General features: G+C 46.0%; 1 protein-coding gene across 1 annotated transcript in view; it reads right to left on the reverse strand.

Annotated features, from left to right (window-relative positions):
* Positions 1–20,395, reverse strand: part of HS3ST2 (heparan sulfate-glucosamine 3-sulfotransferase 2) — a 103,100-nt gene extending 82,705 nt beyond the window's left edge. The window contains exon 1 of the mRNA XM_003930186.3: positions 19,458–20,395. Within this exon, the coding sequence (XP_003930235.1) occupies positions 19,458–19,936 (479 nt within the window). The 5' untranslated portion in view covers positions 19,937–20,395. The remainder of the gene's footprint in view (positions 1–19,457) is intronic.
* Positions 20,396–21,092: the final 697 nt, after the last annotated feature.

Here is a 21,092-nt window from a genome sequence, read left to right on the forward strand (position 1 = left end):
TATCTGGGCACGGTGGTACATGCCTGTAATCCCAGCTACTCAGGAGGCTGAAGCAGGAGAATTGCTTGAACCCACGGGGCAGAGGTTGCAGTGAGCCGAGATTGCACCACTGCACTCCAGCCTGGGCGACAGAGTGAGACTCCATCAAAAAAGAAGAAGGAGGAGGAGGAGGAGGAGGAGGAGGAGGAGGAGGAGGAGGAGGAGGAGGAGGAGAAAACAAACAAACAAAAAGTAAAGAAATAACCTCTCTACCTTCCACCTCAGAAGGAAGAAAGAGGGGACTAAATCCAATATTGAAAAGTCAGGAGAAAAAGAAAAAAAGAAACAAAAAATGAACAAAATGAATATTTGAAAAGTCCAAATATGTTGATAATCAGAATACATAAAAAATTCAGACTTTCTTACTGAAAGATGGAGATGATCACACTGGATGAAAATATAAAATCTAGCCAAATTCAGCTCACTAGAAATATCTGAAGTAATAAAACACTGAAAGACGAAGTCAATCCAGAATAAGCATCATTAATCATTAAACATCCTCTTTTAAAAATGGAAAGAAATATCTCCAACAGGGAAAAAAATAAGCAAAAATTTCAAAATATGAATGCAAATGGGCAATAAACATTTTAAAACAACTACCCCAAAATTCAAATGAAAAGGAGATAGTCTTCATGCATTAGATTGACAAAGAACAAATAAGTTGCTAACAGTCAATGTTGACAAGGATTTGGAAAAGAAAGGCCTTTCAGACTTTCCTAGGGAAGTATAAATGCTTCAGTCATATTGCCATAAGGGTGAGGAAAACTTGATAATCTGTATTAAAAATTGATACTTTTTAAAACATGATTACCCACAAACCCAAAAATTCCTCTAAAATAAATTTATCCTGAGCAAAATCACTGGGCATAATACTTGCTGGTATCCTTTCATTTTTAAACAACAAAAAGTGGGGAAAATCTGAATATCTATCAGTAGGTGATTTGGCTAATGGTTGTATAAATAATAGTATATCTATCCAACTAGATGCTGTTTAAAATGATTCTGTACATCCATACTTATTGGCATGGAGAGATATCTGTATCACATTGTTAAATAAAATTGCAAGTTATAAAATGGAATATAAAGCACACAATATCTGCAATATATACTGACATAAATAGCAGTGTAAAATGGTATATTAAGTATACACATGATTTGTCTAAAATGGTTAAAAGCAAAATCCTAACAATGATTACAACTGTGAGTACACTTTGGGTAATTTTTAGATTCTTTTATCAGTTTCCTAATTTTTCCACAATGCACGATTTCCACTTTAATTTTTCAAAGAATATATTCATATAGCACAAAAAATGCAAAAGATATACAAAAAGTCTCTCTCTTATGCCTGGTTTCCCATGCGCCCAATTTCACACCCAGGAAACTCTCATTAGTTTCCTGCATAAGTTTTCAAAATTTATTTATGCATAAATAAGATGAGTTAAATATACATTACTTATTCCCTCCTTTATTCAAAAGATAATATGTTTTTTACTTTGCTTTTTTTTTTTTTAAATGAACAATGTATCTTGAGAACTTCCCATAAGAGTATATATTTTTCTTTCATCTGCTATGCTGGATTCTGCCATGTGAATGTCTCTTTATTTATTTATTTATTTTTGCTTATTTAAATAATTATTTGTAAATTAATTATTCTTATAATCACAAAAGATAAAAGAATATGTTGGAGACAATGATGACAGTAGCAGATCCCACACATCTCAATATGTAGTGTGATTGTCATTATCTTGAAAATAGACAAATATAAATAACTAAAGCTGGTCCTACAAGAGTCCACATAGACAAATAACCATGGAAAAATGGAAGGAAATAACAAATGTCTTTCTCTCATGGGATGGCCCAGAGGAAGAGCCTTTGGAATAGTAGACTCCCCAAATAGGTCTGGTGTGCCTTCTCTCTGTCCCACCTTAATTTATGAAGTGACACCATCTTCTGCCCCTCCTCCCCGCTTTGTTAATCTATTTCCTAGTCACATCCTACCTTTGACCTTCTTCTCCAGCTATACGTGCTCCTGGGTCATTGCTGCTGCTTCCATGAATTTAATTATCATCCACAGGCTAGCAAGACATGCATTCTTGCCTCTAGTCCAGGTGGCTTCAGCACAATCACCCAAGTGTGTGCGCTGACAACCACACAGGCATTGTCTTAGTCACCTAAGGAAAGAAACCCACTCAACCTCGGCCAAGTGAAAAATTGGGGTTATGGAAGAATGCAGGGGTGCCTTGTGGATATAAAGTGCAAGCAATTCAGCCAGGCTTTAATGGCGACTCTCTCTGTTAGATACATAGTCTCTGTGTCCAAAAATTCCAGATCAAAACCATTGATGGTCCATCTTTAGCAGAGGCTGAGGAGTGAGGTCTTGTAGCACCTGAGCCTCTGGGAAGCATGGGTTCTCTCTACACATTACTGAGAAGAGGGAACTGTGGGCATCAACAGTCCAGGGTAGATGTTCTCCCCTAACTCTGGGGTACTCTGGTTGGGGACAGCGCATCAGAGAGCTTTTCGTCCTTGCTAAGTTAGCTCAGGATGTAGGGTGGGTGGGGTGAGCAACAGGGACGCTTCTATCTCAGTCCTTAGGCTGTCCGGTGGTCAGGAGGTCATCAGTGCTGTCAGTAGATAGTGAATTATCTTGTTTGGGGAAAACCCTGGGATACCCCTTCCACTGTGGCTTTTGGCTCATCTTTCCTCATCTTATATCCCCTTCAACTCTCCCCGGGACCTCAGGTGGATCTTTCTATCCACCAGCATTCACTCCTATTATGAGATGCATTTCCCATAGCTGCCTTCCAGCTCTCATGCCTTTCAGTAGAAGCCTGGCTGGACATCTATTCTAGCCACCCTGGCCTCAGACCACAGTGGAATCTTCCCAGCCTTTACTTCAGACCCCAGCATCATTCAGGAATGTGGATGTGGGATGGGGAAGACTTGAATACTACCCACATCCTTGATTCTAACTTCATAATTCATCTTCATAATAAAGATGAAAGTTTAGGCAAGTTTGTGGATCCCCAAAATGTGAGGGCTGGATCTCTTTGATCAATGGGAACCACACTTAGTTGAGGGGTGTTGCTGGATGCCCACCAGTTGCTGAGTTGTATAATCAGGGATGTTTCTTGAACCAAGTTTTATTTTTTAATTTTATCTTCAGATCAGGGACAGTGGCTCATGCCTGTAATCCCAGCACTTTGAGAGGCTGAAGCGGGAGGATTGCTTGATCCCAAGAGTTTGAAACCAGCTTGGGCAACACAGAAAGACCCTATCTCCACTAAAAAACAAAAACAAAAAATTAGCTGGGCATGGTGGCACATGCCTGTGGTCCCAGCTGCTCAGGAAGCTGAGGTGGGAGGATCACTTGAACCTTGGAGCCCAAGGCTACAGTGAGCTGAGATCGCACCAGTGCACTCCAGCCTGGGCAACAGAATGAGATTCTGTCTCAAAAAATAAAAATAAAATAAAAAATTTTATCTTTAAAATTATCATACAGTAAAAAAGTCTTTTTATTGGTATTCACTCTATGAATTTTAACATACGTACAGATACATGTGACCACCACCCCAGAGTTCCCTTTGGGGTACAAAACACCCAGAAAACTCACTTGTCTGCCTCTTGTGGTCACCCCTCCCGCTGCCCTAAGCCCTTGGAACCACTGATTTGTTCTCTGTCATTTTTGTTGTGTCTGAGTGTGTCATAGAAATGGAAACATACAGTACATAACCTTTCTTTCATTCAGCATAATGCCTTTGAGATTCATCCAAGTCACAGGGTTTTTAAGGAACAATAAACAAAGGATTTCCATAGGTGATTTAAATTGCAATTTAAAAAAAAAAACAACTATTAGAGAGCAGATCTCAGAACTTATCAAACTTACAGTCCAGATACAAATTACGTAAAACTGATCCATGGAACAAGACCTAAAAATACTGCATAGCTGAATCTTTTCTTCCAGTTCTCCACGTCTGCACTTGCTTTCCCATGATGCCCCATCCATTTGCAATTGAAATTGGAATCACAGCTTTTTAAACCACTCAGACTTTGTAATGTCAGCCAGACCCTCCCAGGCTATTGATAGACCATGACAACCAAACATGATAAAATAATACAGTGGAATCAAAGCAGGGAGGATCTTACTAGGTAAGTCAGCATGTCTCAAGATATGGAATATGTACCACTAGTGGATAAAAACAAATTTAGGTGGCACATGATATGGCTTTAAATGTCATCTAATCACATCATTAGAAGACAATTATCTTTCCTTTTCCATTCTATTCAAGTCTTCCTCTTCCATCCTGGAGAAAGTCTTCGTTGGGTGCTAGAATGTCACTAACGCCTTTCTGATGCCTCAGGTAGAACAAGGCATAGACAACTGTATTGGGCTGGAATTGAACTGCCTTGTTTGGTTTTCACTGCATTCATTCTATGACTACATTCTATTTATGGTAATAGATGAGGAGCCTCATTTAGGATGGTGATATAAAGTTTCAATTTTAAGTAAATGCATTTGAGTAAAAGTTATGAGTGGACCTCAATTGATGTAAAGTAAATGGAACTATTGGTAGATATGTCCAAAAACCAAATATGAAGATGGCACACAAATGATTAAAGGATAGGAGGCAATGTGTTAGACTTTGTAAAGGATGTTGATGACCCCATAATTGGAGAGGTTTGTAAACAGATTGCCCCAGAGGCAAGGCAAGGTTTGGATGGTCTCCCAGCTCTTCCACCAAAGGTTCATGCAACCAGGCTCTCAATACTGAACTTAGAATCAATCCCAACAAACCTCCACTTGCATCAAAGTTTTGCTTGGCTTTAAAGAGAATTGGGTCATCTCTGAGGCCACCTTGGCAGGTATTCATTCTCTAGGCCTCTCTGCCCAACCATTCCAATGTTCTTCTGTCATTCGGCAGATGCAAAGTACTCATCAAGGGTGAGCAGATATTCTTTACAGGTGATCTTTAGGGTGCACTGCTCATCCCTTAGTCTCCTCCTGTTAGCAAAATCACATGCTCCAGGTTAGACTTCATCCAAACCACTAGAATCAGAGAGACACTCACCTTCTGTGCAAGCAGGCTCATCTCTAAAACAAGAACCTGTGAGCACCTCCAACTGATTCAGGTGGTTGATGCCAAGAGAAGTGTATAGATGGAGGGGAGGCTCTAAGCTGTTCCAAATATGTCATTGGGAGCTGGAGGTAGTGATCAAGTTGCAGAAAGCTTCTATCCCACAGAGAAGCAGTGACAGCATCACAAACTCAACATCCTACAGGGAGTCCATGGGCATGTACATGAATAGCAATAAAGAGGGGTGGAGATTGCTGGCTCTCTGTCTGGGGTCCAGTTCTATAACCAAATGAGTTTCTCCAACCATGGATCATCTTGGCTTGAGGTTCTTCTCCTCCTCTTTGGCCCAATTGGTAAGACCCCAGCTTCCCTCATATTGACCAAGGTCCACGTGATGACAGTGAGTGGCTCTTGCCTTCCAAGCACAGCCATCGGCTTAGTGATGATTACACCTCCTTCAAACATGATCAGGGAAGCAGGACCCAAGACAGGAATAATAAAATCAAACACTCTCTTATCACATTGAATCACAACTACAACCTATAAGGAAGGAATACATCATATCCTCAACTTACATAAGAGAAACCGAAGCTTGGAAAGACGAAGCAACTTACCCCACAGCCATAGCAGAAGGAGGATTAGAAGCTACTAGTACCTATTTCTGATACCCCCCTTCCTAGAGTCATAAAAGGGAAGATTGTAGGTCACATCCAGCCCACAGACATGTTCTGTTTGACCCACAAGTGTTCTATAATAGTTGTGAATCAGTAAGATGTGATTACAAGTTGAGAGTTCACTTTCTTTAAAATGCCATATTCAAGCTTTTACTTTAAAAAAAAAAGCCATAGCTGGGAGATGTGGCCATGCAGAGATGTCAAAAATGTTGTTTAGGACTGACTACTGTCTTCTAAATGGGACAATCAATACTCTATCTAAATGGGACCAAATACTCTATTTAAATGAGACGTATAAATGTGACAAGTCCCCACCTATTCTTCATAACCCACAGCCAACTTCATTCATTCATTTATGTGCCCAAAGAGCCCCTAAGGATGTTGAGTTTGTGATGTCATCACTGCTTCCAACTGCTTCTCCAAGGGATAGGAGCTCTCTGCAGCTTGGCCACTATCCCCAGCTCACTAAGATATATGCAGAACAGCTCAGAGCTTCCCCTTCCATCTACACACCTCCCTTGGCAGCAGCCACCCGGATAGAAGGAGGTGCTCAGAGGTTCATGTTTTATAGACTACCTTGCTTGCATAGTTGTAATTTGAATGGTGCCCAGATTTGAGACCCTGTAAGTCGCTTTGACATGAGTATTCCCCAGAGTCACTTCTGGTTATTTTCTCTTCTTCATCCTAGGCAGGAAAGAACAATGGAATTAAGTCAGGTTCTTTCCCTCTCCATGAGAGGAGTGACAAAGATTTGGCCAAGTTACCCAAGAATTTCTTGTTAATGGAGATGTTCGTGCTAGAGAAAATACAGGAAAGGGAGCCTAAAGTAGGGACTGCACCACCACAGAGCTTTGCAATGACTTAACTCATTTTTCACAGAATTAATAATTCAGATCCCACGGTGTTTCAGCTAGAAGTGGCCATAAACTGCAGAGAGTTTAACCAACCACTTCTGAAAATGGGGATTGATCCTAGGAAATGCTACCTCCACTTTAAGCCATCTCGCCTGAGCAAAATGAAAGCTGTTAGATGATTTCATATCTTCATTAAAACCATCAAAGCAGAAACACACTGCAAAGAGGCTGCCAAGGCAGAGAACATTTCCCCATGCTTCAGCAGCTTTGGGAAAGTTGGAGGGATTTGGATTCTGACTATCTTGCAGGAAGGTGTTAGAGTGTTTGATTCTGCCTGAGGGAAGCCACACACACAAGCCCCCTACCTCTGGCAGCGTCAGCACCTCAGACACCTCCCCATGCATGTTGATGAGGCTGGAACAGGACTGAGAAACAGGGTGGCTCCCATTGAGTGACGCGTCCATTTACTGGGTTGGAGCAGGGCTAATTTAACCTTTAACAGATCTCAAGAGGTTACCTAAGAACTCTATATATATAAAAAGGGCCTCAAAGATCTCTAGAAACGGGGAATCTGCCCTCTCCCACCCACTTGGGAGTGAGGACTCCAAGCTACAGTGGAACATAATGTTCTTTGCTTAGTTCAGGGGCATCCATAGATACACAGGACCAGTCAAGCCAGGGGCTGCATTGGGAAGTATATTTGGTTCACACTCCAGCCTGTCACTTGTAATGAAGAGCCTGAAAGATAGCAAGTCCTTAATAGGAACCGGGGCTGAGCACAGTGGCTCACACCTGTAATCCCAGCACTGAGGGAAGCCAAGGCAGGAGGATTGCTTGAATCCAGGAATTGGAGACCAGACTGGGCAACATGGTGACATCCTGTCCCTAAAAAAATACAAAAAGTCGCCAGGCATGATATCTCATGCCTGTAGTTTCATACTAGAGAGGCTGAAGTGGGAGGATCGCTTGAGCCTGGGAGGTCAAGGCTGCAGTGAGCCATGATTGTGCCACTGCACTCCAGCAACAAGACCTTGTCAGAAAGAGAGAGAGAGAGAGAGAGAGAGAGAGAGAAAGGCTATCATCATCATCCTCAGCAGCAACACTGCTACCCTCATCATCACCAATGACATCTTTCTTGAGTCCTCTCTTACACACCTTGCCCCATGCAATCCATCAGCAAATCCTCCCACTGTCCCTTCAAAGTGCACCCACCATCTGTCTCCTCTCCCATCTCTCTCCGCCAGTACTGCTGCAGCCACTTTTGCAACAGCCCCTAACCAGTTTTCCTGCTTCCATCCTTATTCCCTTACATAGCAACTCAAGAAATCCTTGTAGAGTGCAAGTCAGATCATATAGTGCCTTAACACTATCCAACAGTCCTGCATTTGCTCAGAGTAGAAGGCAAAATTCTTGCAATGGCCTACAGGCTCCTGCACCATCTGGCCCCTGTTACCAAGTTTATTTCCCATCCCTTGTGCACTCCCTCTGCTTCCCACCCTGGACACACTAGCCCCTGAGTTTTCCTCAATTATGCCAGCCACCCTCTGTCCTCAGGGCCTTTGCATGTGTGTTCCCTCTGCTAGAATGTTCTTCTCCCAGATCACAGCATGCTTTGCCTTCTCACCTCCTTCAGATTGTTGCTCAAGTACCACCTTCTCCACTAGGCCTTCCCTAACCACCGTGTTTAACATTGCAACACCTTCCCCACACCGAGTACTCTCCCTCTTCCTTCCCTGTATTTTCTCCATAGCACTTCCTGTCATCTGGCATAGATATGTTTGACTTATTTATTGACTATCTCCTTCCCACCGTGTAGGAAGTAAGCCTCATGAAGGCAGAAATTGCTACCTGTTTTTTTCACTGCTCGCTCCCCAGCGACTATGTGACTGGCACACAGTAGGTGCTCAATAAACACCTATTGACATAATTACCAAGTTACCAGCATCTGTATTCCACATTCTTTCAGAACCAGGTGTGGCAAGCTTTATAAAGGGAGCAGACTCCTTAATTCCTAGTCATCCCTCGTAGATAGGAGTATCTGCTCAAACATGTTTATTGAGCACCCACTGTGTGTCAGGCACTGTTCTGAGCTTCAGGGATACAACCATGAACAAGACAGACAAGGTTCCTACTCTCTTGGGGAGTTTTCAGGCTAGTGGGTGAACAGTAAGGAAAACAGAAAATGAACGCAATAATTTCAGATGGCGGTGAGAGTAAGAAGTAAACAAAGCAAGGTGGTAAGGAAAGAGAGAGTGATGAAGAGGTGAGCCAGCCTAGACTAGGAGGCTGAGAAATGTCTCTTTAAGCAGGTAACATTGGAGCTGGGACCTGTGTAGAAGTAGCCAGATATGAGATATTCTTGGGGAAGAATAATCCCCGTGGAGGAACAGCAGATGGATGCAGACACCCCAAAACAGGCATTGGCTCTCTTGAAAGCCTCTTTGACCCACTCTGCATGAGGGTCCCCTCATCTGTGACCCCGCAAATGCTAGGAGCTCGCTCTCTCTCTCTCAGTAAGTCTGACTACTGAATTTCTCTACACATTCATTTCTTTAAAGGAGAGATTAATTCTCTTTATCATCTTCATTTCTCTAGGGCTTAGCATATTGCCTGGCAAATAGCAGGTACCCAATAAATTCATGCAGAACTAAAGTGATCTGAAACAACTTTTTTTTTTTAAATGAGACAGAGTTTTGCTCTTTTTTGCCCAGGCTGGAGTGCAATGGCGCAATCTTGGCTCACTGCAACCTCCGCCTCGTGGATTCAAGGGATTCTCCTCCCTCAGCCTGCTGAGTAGCTAGGATTACAGGCGCCCACCCACCACACCTGGCGAATTTTTGTAGTTTTAGTAGAGATGGAGTTTTACCATGTTGTCCAGGCTGTTCTTGAACTCCTGACCTCAGGTGATCCACCCACCTTGGCCTCCCAAAGTGCTGGGATTACAGGCGTGAGCCACCGCTCCCAGAAACAACTTTATTTTGTGATTCGACTGTAAATAGAGGTAAAAATCATGAAGTGAATGTATTTAGCAACAGCATCCCTACAGGGTCCCCCTCATTAGCCCCCCAACCAACAACATTTCTATGCAAGGAAATCCTCTCTGGCCATTGAGGTCCAAATAACTTACCACCTTCTCCAGGAAGCTTTCCAAAATTCCCCTAAATGAATTTTCCCTCCTTTCCATGCTACTTACTATAGCTCTCCTTGTATCTTTAATATGGTACCTAGCTTCATCTGACTTGTGTGCAAAATTCCCATGAACATCTAATAGCCTCACCAAACAGCGAAGAGCCCAGAGGCTCTGTGTTCTATTCATCTCTGTGTCCTCACCATGGCACTCAATAAAGGTATGATAAAGAAATCAATGACCAATAATGACAGCTAACAGGTTTTTAATACCTCCCGTGTACCACAGATGTTCTGAGCACTTTTATGTATCGCTGTTCATTGAATCCTCACAGCAACCCTAGGCGGCAGTCAATATGATTAGTCCCAGTGTGCAGACGGAGGAACTGAGATGGAGAAGCCACTGGTTGGCCCACACGCCTTGCATGCAGTGGAGCTGAGATTCTTACACATTCCTTCTGACCCCAGAGTCCGAGTTTTTCATAGCTGTGCTGAAACTGCCTTCCATAGTAGTTTCTGCATCTTTATCTCTATTTTGAGTCAATGCTTGGAATCTGGGCTTCTCTCTCTTTCTCTCTCTCTCTCTCTCTCTCTCTCTCTCTCTCTCTCTCTCCAATAAGATCTTTGCATTGCTTCCAAAAATGCCCTTGTGCCACCATGGACCGTTGCTTCAATGCCCACTCATCTCTCCACCAGCCCCAGGGTTGATCTGGGGTTCCTTCACCCAGCAGCAAGCACTGAGGCTAGGAGGCAACCTGAGCTGGCAGAAAGCCACCTCCCTTTAGTTGACCATCTGCCCAATTAAAGACAAGCTTGGGAAGCCCCATCATCATAAGCACCCTCTACATTGCCTCTGTTAACAATATAAGGGACATTCCAGGGACCATTTTCTCTGCAGTGAGTCTCCTTTTACATATTCAAAGGCACACAAAGAAGTTGCATTGTCTTCCACTCTTGATTCAGTGAAATTAAATTGCCTGAGAAAGCAAAACTGACATCCTGCTCTGCCCTGTGTGTAAGCTTCATGTCATATTTTTAAGCCTCATGTCATGTTTTCCAGAATGGAAGAAAAGATATTTTGCATCCTGAGATTTTACAAAAGGGGCATTCTGTCTCACATGAGCCTCAAAATTAAAATAAAGAAGAGCCCTGTGCCTGTCCCATAAATTGCTGATTCCCTAGTGAAGACAACTTTATCTCTGACTTTTGTTACACTGCCTCCTACACATACCTCACAATCTATGTAGATGCAATAATTGTGGAGAATACTGCTGACTTTCCACCAGTGAGAATAATGAAGAAACTCATTGTAACCCTGTGAGTTTACATTGTCTTTTAAATGCCCACCACATCGTTTATTCAGAGAACCTGGCTGCTGGGAAGGGCTACACTCCCTTGTAAATATCGCAGGTCAAACTCTCCTCTTAGTGCTCATGTTTGTTCTGAGTTTTCTTTTGGTTGATCTTTCCCAATTACTAACACATTAAAGGAACCTGAAAAGCTAGAAACAGTCTCACCCTGTCACCCAGGCTGGAGTGCAGTAGTACAATCATAGCTCATTGCAGCCTCAAACTCCTGGGCTCAAGTGATCCTCCCACGTCAGCCTCCCAAGTAGCTGGAACTACAAGTGCACGCCACCATGCCTGGCTAATTTTGTTTTTCTTTTTTGGCGATGCAATCTCCCTGTGTTGCAGAGGCTGGCCTGAAACTCCTGGGCTGAAGCAATTCCCTAGCCTTGACCTCCAAAAGTGCTGGGACTACACTTATGAGCCACCACACCCAGCACATCACTGGATTTACTTAAGCTGAGTTTTCAGCAAACTCCAGCAATATTTCCCATAACGTCAGTGTGTGCCTCATCTTAGGTGCTACATAGACCTACTAAATACCACCAGATCACACAGATACCTGTATTATCTCTCCCTCTTCGCTTTCGTTCCTTCTGATTACATCAAGAAGAAACATCTCACATTGATATTGATATTTATTTAACTGCTCTTAGTAGTGTCCCCTAGTATCCTCTTTTAAGCAAAGATGGAAAAGATTGCAGGCTTGGAACATTCCAGCCACACTAAAGAGAAAAAATTCAATAACACTGTTTTGTTTTCAATCCAACTTATTTTTATGATCACTTTCTAATTATGGCAAGTGTTGCTGGTTTCCATTTAGGGTGGCTTTAAAATAAAGTTGCTTTTAAACAATATTTATTTTAACTATACTTGCACAGTATGTGTTAGATTTGCCAATCCATAGCCTATCTTTAGAAGACACATAAAAACAGGTATCTATGGTTGCTTCTGGGAAGAGGAACTTCTTGGCTGAAAGATGAGGTAGAAATGAAGGGATTAATTTTTTCTGAATGCCCTTTGTCACTTTTGAATTGCACTATATAAATATCTGGGTGGTTTTTTTTTCTTTTCTTTTCTGCAATGGAGTCTTGCTCTGTCGCTCAGGCTAGAGTGCAGTGGCACAATCTCAGCTCACTGGTTCAATCTCTGCCTCCCAGGTTCAAGAAATTCTCCTGACTCAGCCTCCCAAGTAGCTGAGACTACAGGCACACACCACCATGCCTGGTTAATTTTTGTATTTTTAGTAGAGATGGGGTTTCACCATGTTGATCAGGCTGATCTCGAACTCCTGACCTCAGGTGATCTGCCCACCTCAGCCTCCCAAAGTGCTGGGATTACAGGCATGAGCCACAGCACCCAGCTGAATATCTTGCTTATTCTAAAATATATACACTGAAGGGAAAAATTGTTCTTTGTGAAAATTTTTAATTTTTAAATGGGTTAGCTTAAGCAAAAAAATCAAGAAGGTCAGACAAGATGGCTCATACCTGTAATCCCAGCACTTTGGCAGGTCAAGGCAAGAGGTTTGCTTGAATCCAGGAGCTTGAAAACAGCCTGGACAGCAAAACAAGACCCCATCTCTACAAAGGATTTTAAAAATTAACCAGATGTGTTGGTGCACACCTAGAGTCCTAGCTACTTGGGAGGCTGAGGTAGGAGGATCACTTGAGCCTGGGAGGTTGAGGCTGCAGTGAGCCTTGATTGTGCCACTGTACCCCAGCCTGGGTGACAGAATGAGTCTCAAAAAAAAATTAAGAAAATAATAGTGGAGGTCATGCCAGGCTTTGGCAAATGTCACGAAGGTGGCACAAGAATGTCTGAAATCTGAAAAAAAATTCTCCCTCCCAAATAACTTAGCCACCATTTGGAAGGCACCTTGAGAGGCCCTTGAGCCTTCACCTAGAGCAGACACATCTGGCTTTCTCACATGGGGAGTGTTGATGATGGTTGGTGGCCATAGGCACTGAGGCAGAATCATTGTCAGCTCCTCTGATTTGAAAAGCTTAGGAAGATACACCTAGTGGACCCATGCCCAGGAAATCCATGTCATGCTTGGGCTCCAGATCACCCAACCCAAATCTCTGTCTCATATGCCCTGTAAGAACGTGCTTAATAATAACTCCCCTGTCCTCTGTCCTCACCCTGTCCCCTTATCCCACTGAGAAAGCTGCTGGGAGCACAGCATTGAACCAACAGCCCAGCAATGTAGCTTGACAGACAGCAATTACCTCGGAAGCACAAAGTCATTTCCCCTCCTGGGTGGCTTTTCCCCACCTCGTCAAGCTGCTTGTGAACTTCACAGTGCTTCAGCCCAGCCCTGCAGCCCATTAGGAGAACAAAGTGGCAGCCGAGCTAGCCTATGGCAGCCTGGCACCGAGCCTGGCCAATGGAAAGCATCTGACAAATGAATGGATTAACCTGCATCAGAGTTAGCTCCAGTGGAGACAGTGAGTCCCACAGGTTGCTTGTGTGGCCTGTCAGCCCCTATAAGGCTGATTCACCACCCCTCAAAGCCCCACCCCCCATCACCTGCCCTGACGGACAGGTAGAGATGACCTCCCCCCATGTTTCATAGAGGTCTAACCAAAGGGAAGGAAGCTATTCTGCATCTCTGCACACCAGATACACAGAACATTACCAAAGCATTACCAAATCATGCAGGTAATAGCACCAGTTGGACATTGACTTTGCTTCAGATTTGTTAGGGCCCTTTGGATGTGTCTCCAGATGTGTGCGAGGTACAGCGAGTGCCTCTGTACAGCAGGCCATGAAGGGCATGCCCACCACGCATACCCGTGAAGCCCCACACCTTCCCTAATTTCAGGATAGTTGCTTTCAGGGAGATGGCATGAGTAACATTCAAAAACGTAAAATGGATTCAGCTCCTGGGCCAATCAGAAGAGAGCCCTGCTGGCTACAGAGATGAAGCAGGGTCTAGTTGCTGGCTCTTTGGAAGGTTTAGAGGGTCCAGGTTAGGCTGGGGAAGCTAGGACTCCCAGGGAGAGGTCATTTCAGGAATCACTATGGAAACATCCTATCTCTTCGATCTAAGACACCATCAATCATAAGATACTTGTGAATTTCAGAGATGTTAAACATGCTTCTTAGAATCTCTAAGTCCTATTTTCACATGTACAAATCCAAAACAGCCTTAACAAGGCATGTGGCTGGAAAGTACTGGGGCTGTCGGCATCTTCTCCACTTAAATGCTCCCGTGCCAAGTGATATGGTTTGACTGTGTTCCCACCCAAATCTCATCTTGAGTTGTAGCTCCCATAATTCCCACACGTTGTGAGAGGGACCAGGTGGGAGATAATTGAATCATTGTGGTTTCCCCCATACTGTTCTCATGGTAGTGAATAAGTCTCACGAAATCTCTTGGTTTTTTAAAGGGGTTTCCCCTTTTGCTTGGCTCTCATTTCTCTCTTGCCTGCTTCCATGTAAGACATGCCGTTCACCTTCCACCATGATTGTAAGGCCTCTTCAGCCACATGGAACTGTGAGTCTACTAAACCTCTTTTTCTTTATAAATTGCCCAGCCCTGGTTATGTCTTTATCAGCAGTGTGAAAATGAATTAATAGACCAAGGCTTTGGGGTAAGCCCATTCTTCATTGCAAACTCTTGCCAGTCCTCAGTTCCAAGGGGAAGGGAAACGCTCTTCAAAAAACTTCCTTGAGCAATGACAGTTCTCCTTGCCCATTCTGAATGTTCCTCCGTGCCTGACAAGAACTGTGCATGTGCTGGCACTAACTATGATATCTCCAGCATGCTGCAAGGCTGACAGAGTGCTGCAAGACAAATGGGGGGTTTCTGGACGCAATGGTTTCATTTAATCAGAGTGTGTAATGTCCGCCTGGACCAAGGCAGGCAATTTCTGTATAAAGGCCTAAGTCTGCAGAGATACTGCAATTGTGCATGCAGGTGTACGTGTGGGGGTGTGCACGCACATTCATCTGTGTGCACACCCAGTGAGCACAGATGTCTGTTTCATGTGTTGGTCAATTTGTTAAGAGATGATAGAACTGTCTGCATTAACTACTTCATGCAGGAGACCCCTTAACTTCTGCCTTTGATTTTTAATTTTTTCTAAGGTTTGCATTTCCAGAGTTGGGCTTTGCAATTAAAATATAATTTCTTGATGAAAATGTACTGGATAATGTGATAGATCTTATTCTGTGCTTTTTATTCTCTTTCTTACTTAGACTGTTGCCTCTGGAGCAAATACACAGTTGCCTTCTATGCTTGCACCATCCCAAGAACATCATCGATGCTGAACAAATAAATACCCAGAGTTGTGAAGTGAAGTCTAAAATTTATAGAACAGGCTCATCTATCAAAATTTGGACACCAGAACGCAGAGTCAATTATCACATATTAACTTGTTCTTGTTGGCATTTCAATGTATTTAGAAAAGATTCACTTCCTCCACACACACATTAACCTGCCATACCAAAACACGAGCAAAAGAGAGAACACTTCAGACATAACTCAGCTGTCCCTGTGTCTCTAAAAACTACTACACATAGCAAAGCTTACATCTCTTTATAATAGATGACCCTGAAGAGTCTACTTCACATCCAAACTTTCTTAGAATGGAAGACATCCTAAATATAATCTTAGATTTGGGAAAGCATTTTTATATAGATTGTCTTAATTGATTTTTATAAGATTGCAAGGCAGTTCAGGCATCATTCCCACTTCACAGGTGAGCAAGCTGACATACAGATATGTGAACTGACTTTTTGTTAACATGAAAGGAGGGAAGGAAAGAAGGAAGGAAGAAAGAGAGGGAGGAGGAAGGACGGAGGAAGAAAGGGAGGGAGGGAGGGAGGGGAAAGTATGAAACTATCTTTATAGCAATTGATTAATTCCTCAGCCCCATTTAGTAACAGCAGCAGGATCAGAAATTAATATTTTTAATACTAATGGTACTAATAGTGATAACAGGACTGTGGCAGTAATTAGTAGCAGTGACAGTAGTAACATTACTGCCTTATCTTTATATAGCATAGAATTTTCCAGGGCAATTTCACGTATGGTTTTGCATTTATTCTTCACAACAAGCTTCTAGGATAGTTACTACAGGTCGCATTATATGATGAGGAAGCTGAGACTTGGGAGAATCATCTTTCTTCAAGTCACACAGCACCTAGGTGACCACCTCTGGTCTTGTGACAGTAGTGGGTTCCCTCATCAGTGTGGTGTTGCTTTGCCCACCTGTCCAGGCAGCTAGGAGATCTCACCCTGCAGCTCTTATCTCGGGGAAGAAATGTTGTCGGGGTAACCCAGGCCAGATACGTAGGTGAGGTAAGCATCAGAGATGACATCACAGAAAGACAGCAAATTGGAAAGAAGCCACTGTGGAAGGCTGAGCTCTCCAGTGGTGGCCTGAACTGGACTGGTTCCCAAGAAGGGGATCAGGCTGAGGACAAGGAGGTGCAGACTGTCTCCTGGTCTCTCCAGATCATGGCCTGTCTCTAGCTATATCACTCAGCCTTCAGCTTTATCTCCATTCACCCACAGAAAGAAGCCCCTCCTTTGGGTTCAGGGTAAAACTTTTGTTTTTCTACTATCTGGATTTCAGCCTCTTGACCAGGAAGTTATCACCAGGGGCTTTGATGTGGGCAGATCGTACTGAGATCCACACTGCCTGCAACTCTGTGTCTCCCCATTGGAAAGCACAGTCCACTCCAATGGGATGAGGGTTCTTTGGCCATGTCTTCCCAGTGGACACTGGATTTATGATGGCAAGCTGTGAACTGACAAGGCAGTGGACAGAGAGGGGAACATCCTGTCACCCACTGTACATGGCTCATGGAATTCAGGAAGAAAGTGAGAACATGGGTTTTAAAGGATTCCAGAAATCCCCGTGATTTCTGCGATTAATGCATATGACTTGGCCATAATAAAGAGAAATATACAGAAATGTTTTTACATACAGAAAGATGTTCTGGAGATTACCAAAACAGCATCCAAGTGGGGTAGTATAACCTTGCACAGAAATGGCAATCCACAAGCTAAACACTTGACTCTAGGGGTGTGGATTTGTAACTGAAAGAAGCACAGACCACACAGCCCTTTCCTGACACTGGAGGCTCCCAGCCTTCCTGGTCAAGCAATTGTGACCAGGGAGGGGGCAATTATGACCAGACCTCTAGGATAATATCTTAGAAATATAAAATGGGGAAAGGTGGTAGAGGGGGAGAGGAGAGAGAAGCGGAGCTGTCAGCATGCTTGATGTTAAATAAAACCTACCAAGACTCAGCTGAGAATTTTAGCAGAATCCAAATGTGCTAAAAAAAAAAAAAAAAAGAAAGAAAGAAAGAAAGAAAGAAAAGAAAAAAAAAAGGCATAGGCATGGCTCCCATCTCTAAGGTTCACAGCTAAGCTGGCTTAGAATCACACATGCCAAGGTTAAAAATAAAAAGCAGCCATCCCTGAATGACATGGGCTCTGGGATGGAAGCCTGAGTTATGTTGTTTAGTGGTGGAAGGAAGAGAGGGGAGGAAAAGAGTCTGGGTTGAGGGTATAGGTATTTAGAGGCCACACTATCTAAAAGCCAGACGCTCAGAATTTTGCTGTTTTGCACTTAAAAGGCACTTCACATTGGCAAAAGGTTTCATGATGATCTTCAGATTTTCCATCGAGGAAATGTTGGCCTGCATTCGAATGCAGTCATGGCTGACCCACTCAGGGCTCTGCTGGTCAATGCGTTTGCCCCCCGCCCCATCCCGGGGTCTGGTTAAGACAGTGTCCACACACACCTAGACGGGATGCCCGTGAGTCACAGCTTGGAAAGCACAGTGAGCTATCAGCATTGGCACACAGCCAGATCTGCCACTCTGTGCCAACCTACCCTATTAACCAGCGTAATGGTGCTGGGGCCACCCACAGGCTCGCTAGTCCCTGCTTGGCTGCAATAGGGATAGACTATGTGTCTGCCTGCTATGGGTGGTGCATGACCTACTCCTTGTCCCCACAACGACAACTATTGTGGGTCAGGAGTAACCTGCAAAGGTGCTAAATTAGGTCTGTGGCCCCCACATTTTTGGTAAATCCAAGGCCCTCTATTATAAGTGCAGAAGTTGTCCCTTGTCCAATGCATATGACCTCTACTGCCTAAGGCCGTAGATAAAAATAGCAGATTTAGCCTCAGCTACTCTGTCAGCTACCATGTTAGCCCTCCCCTATGCAGATGTTTCCAGAAAGTCTTCAAAGGGTCAGATGAACGGTGAGAATTCTGTGACCTATGTGTTACAGGGAACCCAGACGTTACATCACTCACACGCGGTCCAGTCTTACACTTCAGGACCATACAGAGCTGGGGAGGCAGATGGGCATTGAGGAGTGGACCCTGCCACTTTACAGAAGCTTTGGTTTGTGCCTTGATACCCCCAGTGGGGATAATTCTCCTCCTTGGCATGCATGGGAAGCACAGACAGTCTATGCATAACTGGCTGCCCCTAAGACCCTGGCCAGACTTCACCCACAGTGCTCACCTTCAAGCTCCACATCTTGGCCGCTGGTTTAGAAGCATCACTTAACATGAAGTGTCTCTTTTACACCTTTAAGACGCTTTAGAAAAGCCTTGGAAGGTATACAGGACAAGGACTGTTTTCTGCCCATTGGGATGGATGAGAAAAGAGAGGCTGAGAGAGCTGAAGAAACTTGCTCAAGCTTGAGTGACAGCCAAGACTCGACTCAAGGGCTCTTTCCACTACCCCAAGACCACTTTCCCAGGGCCAGAGCTACTGGGGTGGGGGGGAGTCTCAGCCCGGTTACAGCAGCAAATACTTGGGTTTGAGATTGAGACTCCCTAAGGCACCTTTCTTACTAGAGACCTCTGGGGATGTGCTCTCATTTGGCCTGAACTATGGGGACCTTTCCCAAGCAGACCCTTGCTGCAAACGGTTCTGAACTGACTTCCTTTCCTCAGGGTCCTTCAGGTGTTGGGGACCAGCAAAGACCTAAAGAGGGTCAGGATGGGGCGGCGTTCAGGAAGCATACGTCTTTGCCAGTTCCTTCCTTGGGCACCCCAAGGGCTGGTCACAGAGGGAGCCTGCCCTCCAACTGGCACTTAGGCTTGACTGGAGATCTCCTTTCTTTTCCAGCGACTCCAGTGACAACAGGGAACGCCCTTTGTAGTTCCAGAATCTGCCCGTCTAGATAATCACTGGGAAGTTCTGGGTAAATCCTGCTAGAGTCTCCCATAGCCCCACGTGTCAACCTGAACCCATACAACGAGTTGGGTTAAGATAGAGGAAACACAAGAGACAGACGGCTCTCCCGATGGAAGCGATCAGAGACCCGGAGCAAGGAGTGGAGCTCCCGATCCTTACCTGTACCAGTCCAGCCCGCGGCCGTAGTTCCTGTCGAAGAAATGGGGCTCCGTGCCCAAGGCCCGCACGTCCGGGTGCACGCGGATAAACTCCAGCACGGCCCGAGTGCCCCCCTTCTTCACGCCCACAATGAGGGCTTGGGGCAGCCGCTTTGTACCCAGCTTGGGTGAGCCAGAGTGGTTGGAACCGGAGAGACGAGGGGCGGGCACGGTGGGAGCGCTGGGAGCGCTGGGCTCGCTGGGCGGCGGCCGGGAGGGATCACAGGGGCGGGACTTCTGGAGAAGTTTCTGGCCGCCCGCGCTGGGGCCGCGGAGGCAGCGAGGCGCGCCCAGGAGGCGACTCCTACCCAGGTCGTCGCAGCAGCACAGGAAGCTGTAACACAGGTAAGTGCAGGAGAGCGAGAGCGTGAAGGCGAAGAGCAGCCTGCGCGCCCTCCGCGGCTGAGGTGGCCCCGCGCGGCCCAGGACCCTATAGGCCATGGCTCCATGGACCCGCGCCGGGGCTCATGGTTTCCGAGGGGGCACCGGCGGCGGAGCTGCTGTAGCCCTGCGGTCGCCTAGAGGGCTCGCGTGGCTCTGCCCGGGCCGCGCGAGTCGGACGTTGGGGGCACCGTCTTCTCCAGGCGCTGCTGGCCGGGGCGCGCACGGTGCCCCGGGATCCTGGGGGCAGCGGCTCCTCGGGTAACAGGCGGTTGCATTTCCAGCATCTCGTGGTCCTAGGCGATGGGGCTCAGGGCAGCCGGGCGGCTCGGGCGCTCCCTGGCTCTTACGTGCGCCGGATTCGGAGCGCGCCCAGCGCCCGAAGCCCCATTCCTGATCCTCCGAGCGCCGCGCACGAAACGCTCGGCGGCGGCTCAGCTGTGCGGGCTGGCGGGTGGACCGGACGGTGGCGCTGGCGCAGGCCGTGATCTGGCTCCTCGGGAAATGCCGAGCGGAGTGCGCTGCCGGCTCTATTTAAGGAGTCGCCTGACGTCAGCCGCGCGGGTCCCCCGAGCCCGCGCCGCGCCCGGGGACCTGGCCCGCCCCCTGCGCCCCCACTCTCTTACCCCTCCCAGAAACACAGCACGCGGTCCCTCCCCCCGCAGGCCACTCCCTACGGAGCCCCAGGCCAGGTTGGGGTGGTGAAGAGGTGTCAAGGCATGGTACTCCTCCGGGAGGCTGGACACCCCCACCACGCGGGCCTCTTGACACCCAGGGGCAGGAACCCAGGTCGAGATCGCGCCGACATCTAGACCAGACAGACTCAGACGCAGACGCAGGCACCCTGCCCTGGTGCGCGGTCCCACCACCCTGACCCGTACACGGCACGCACAGGCACAGAAGCACACGCGCCCTAGCCCAGACACACCCCCACATCCACGCAGGGGCGGGGAGGAGAAGTTCCCTAACCTGGACCCAGATACACTGACAGGGACACTCCCCCCGCCCTCGACATCTCGCCAAATGCACACACACGGCCCGGAATCGCTCACCGAGCGCACGCCCGCCCGCCCGGGACTGGGACACGCGCTGTAGACGGCATGGGTGGAGGAGCCGAGCGTGAGTGAGATTCCGTGACTATTCACCGAGCTTCTTAGCCCCCCCGCACGCTGACTCACACCCCGGCGGCTCGCTCTGTCTCACACCTATGAGGCAC

This window comes from Saimiri boliviensis, chromosome 12, assembly GCF_048565385.1.
Source record: "Saimiri boliviensis isolate mSaiBol1 chromosome 12, mSaiBol1.pri, whole genome shotgun sequence".
Classification (NCBI taxonomy): Eukaryota; Metazoa; Chordata; class Mammalia; order Primates; family Cebidae; genus Saimiri; species Saimiri boliviensis.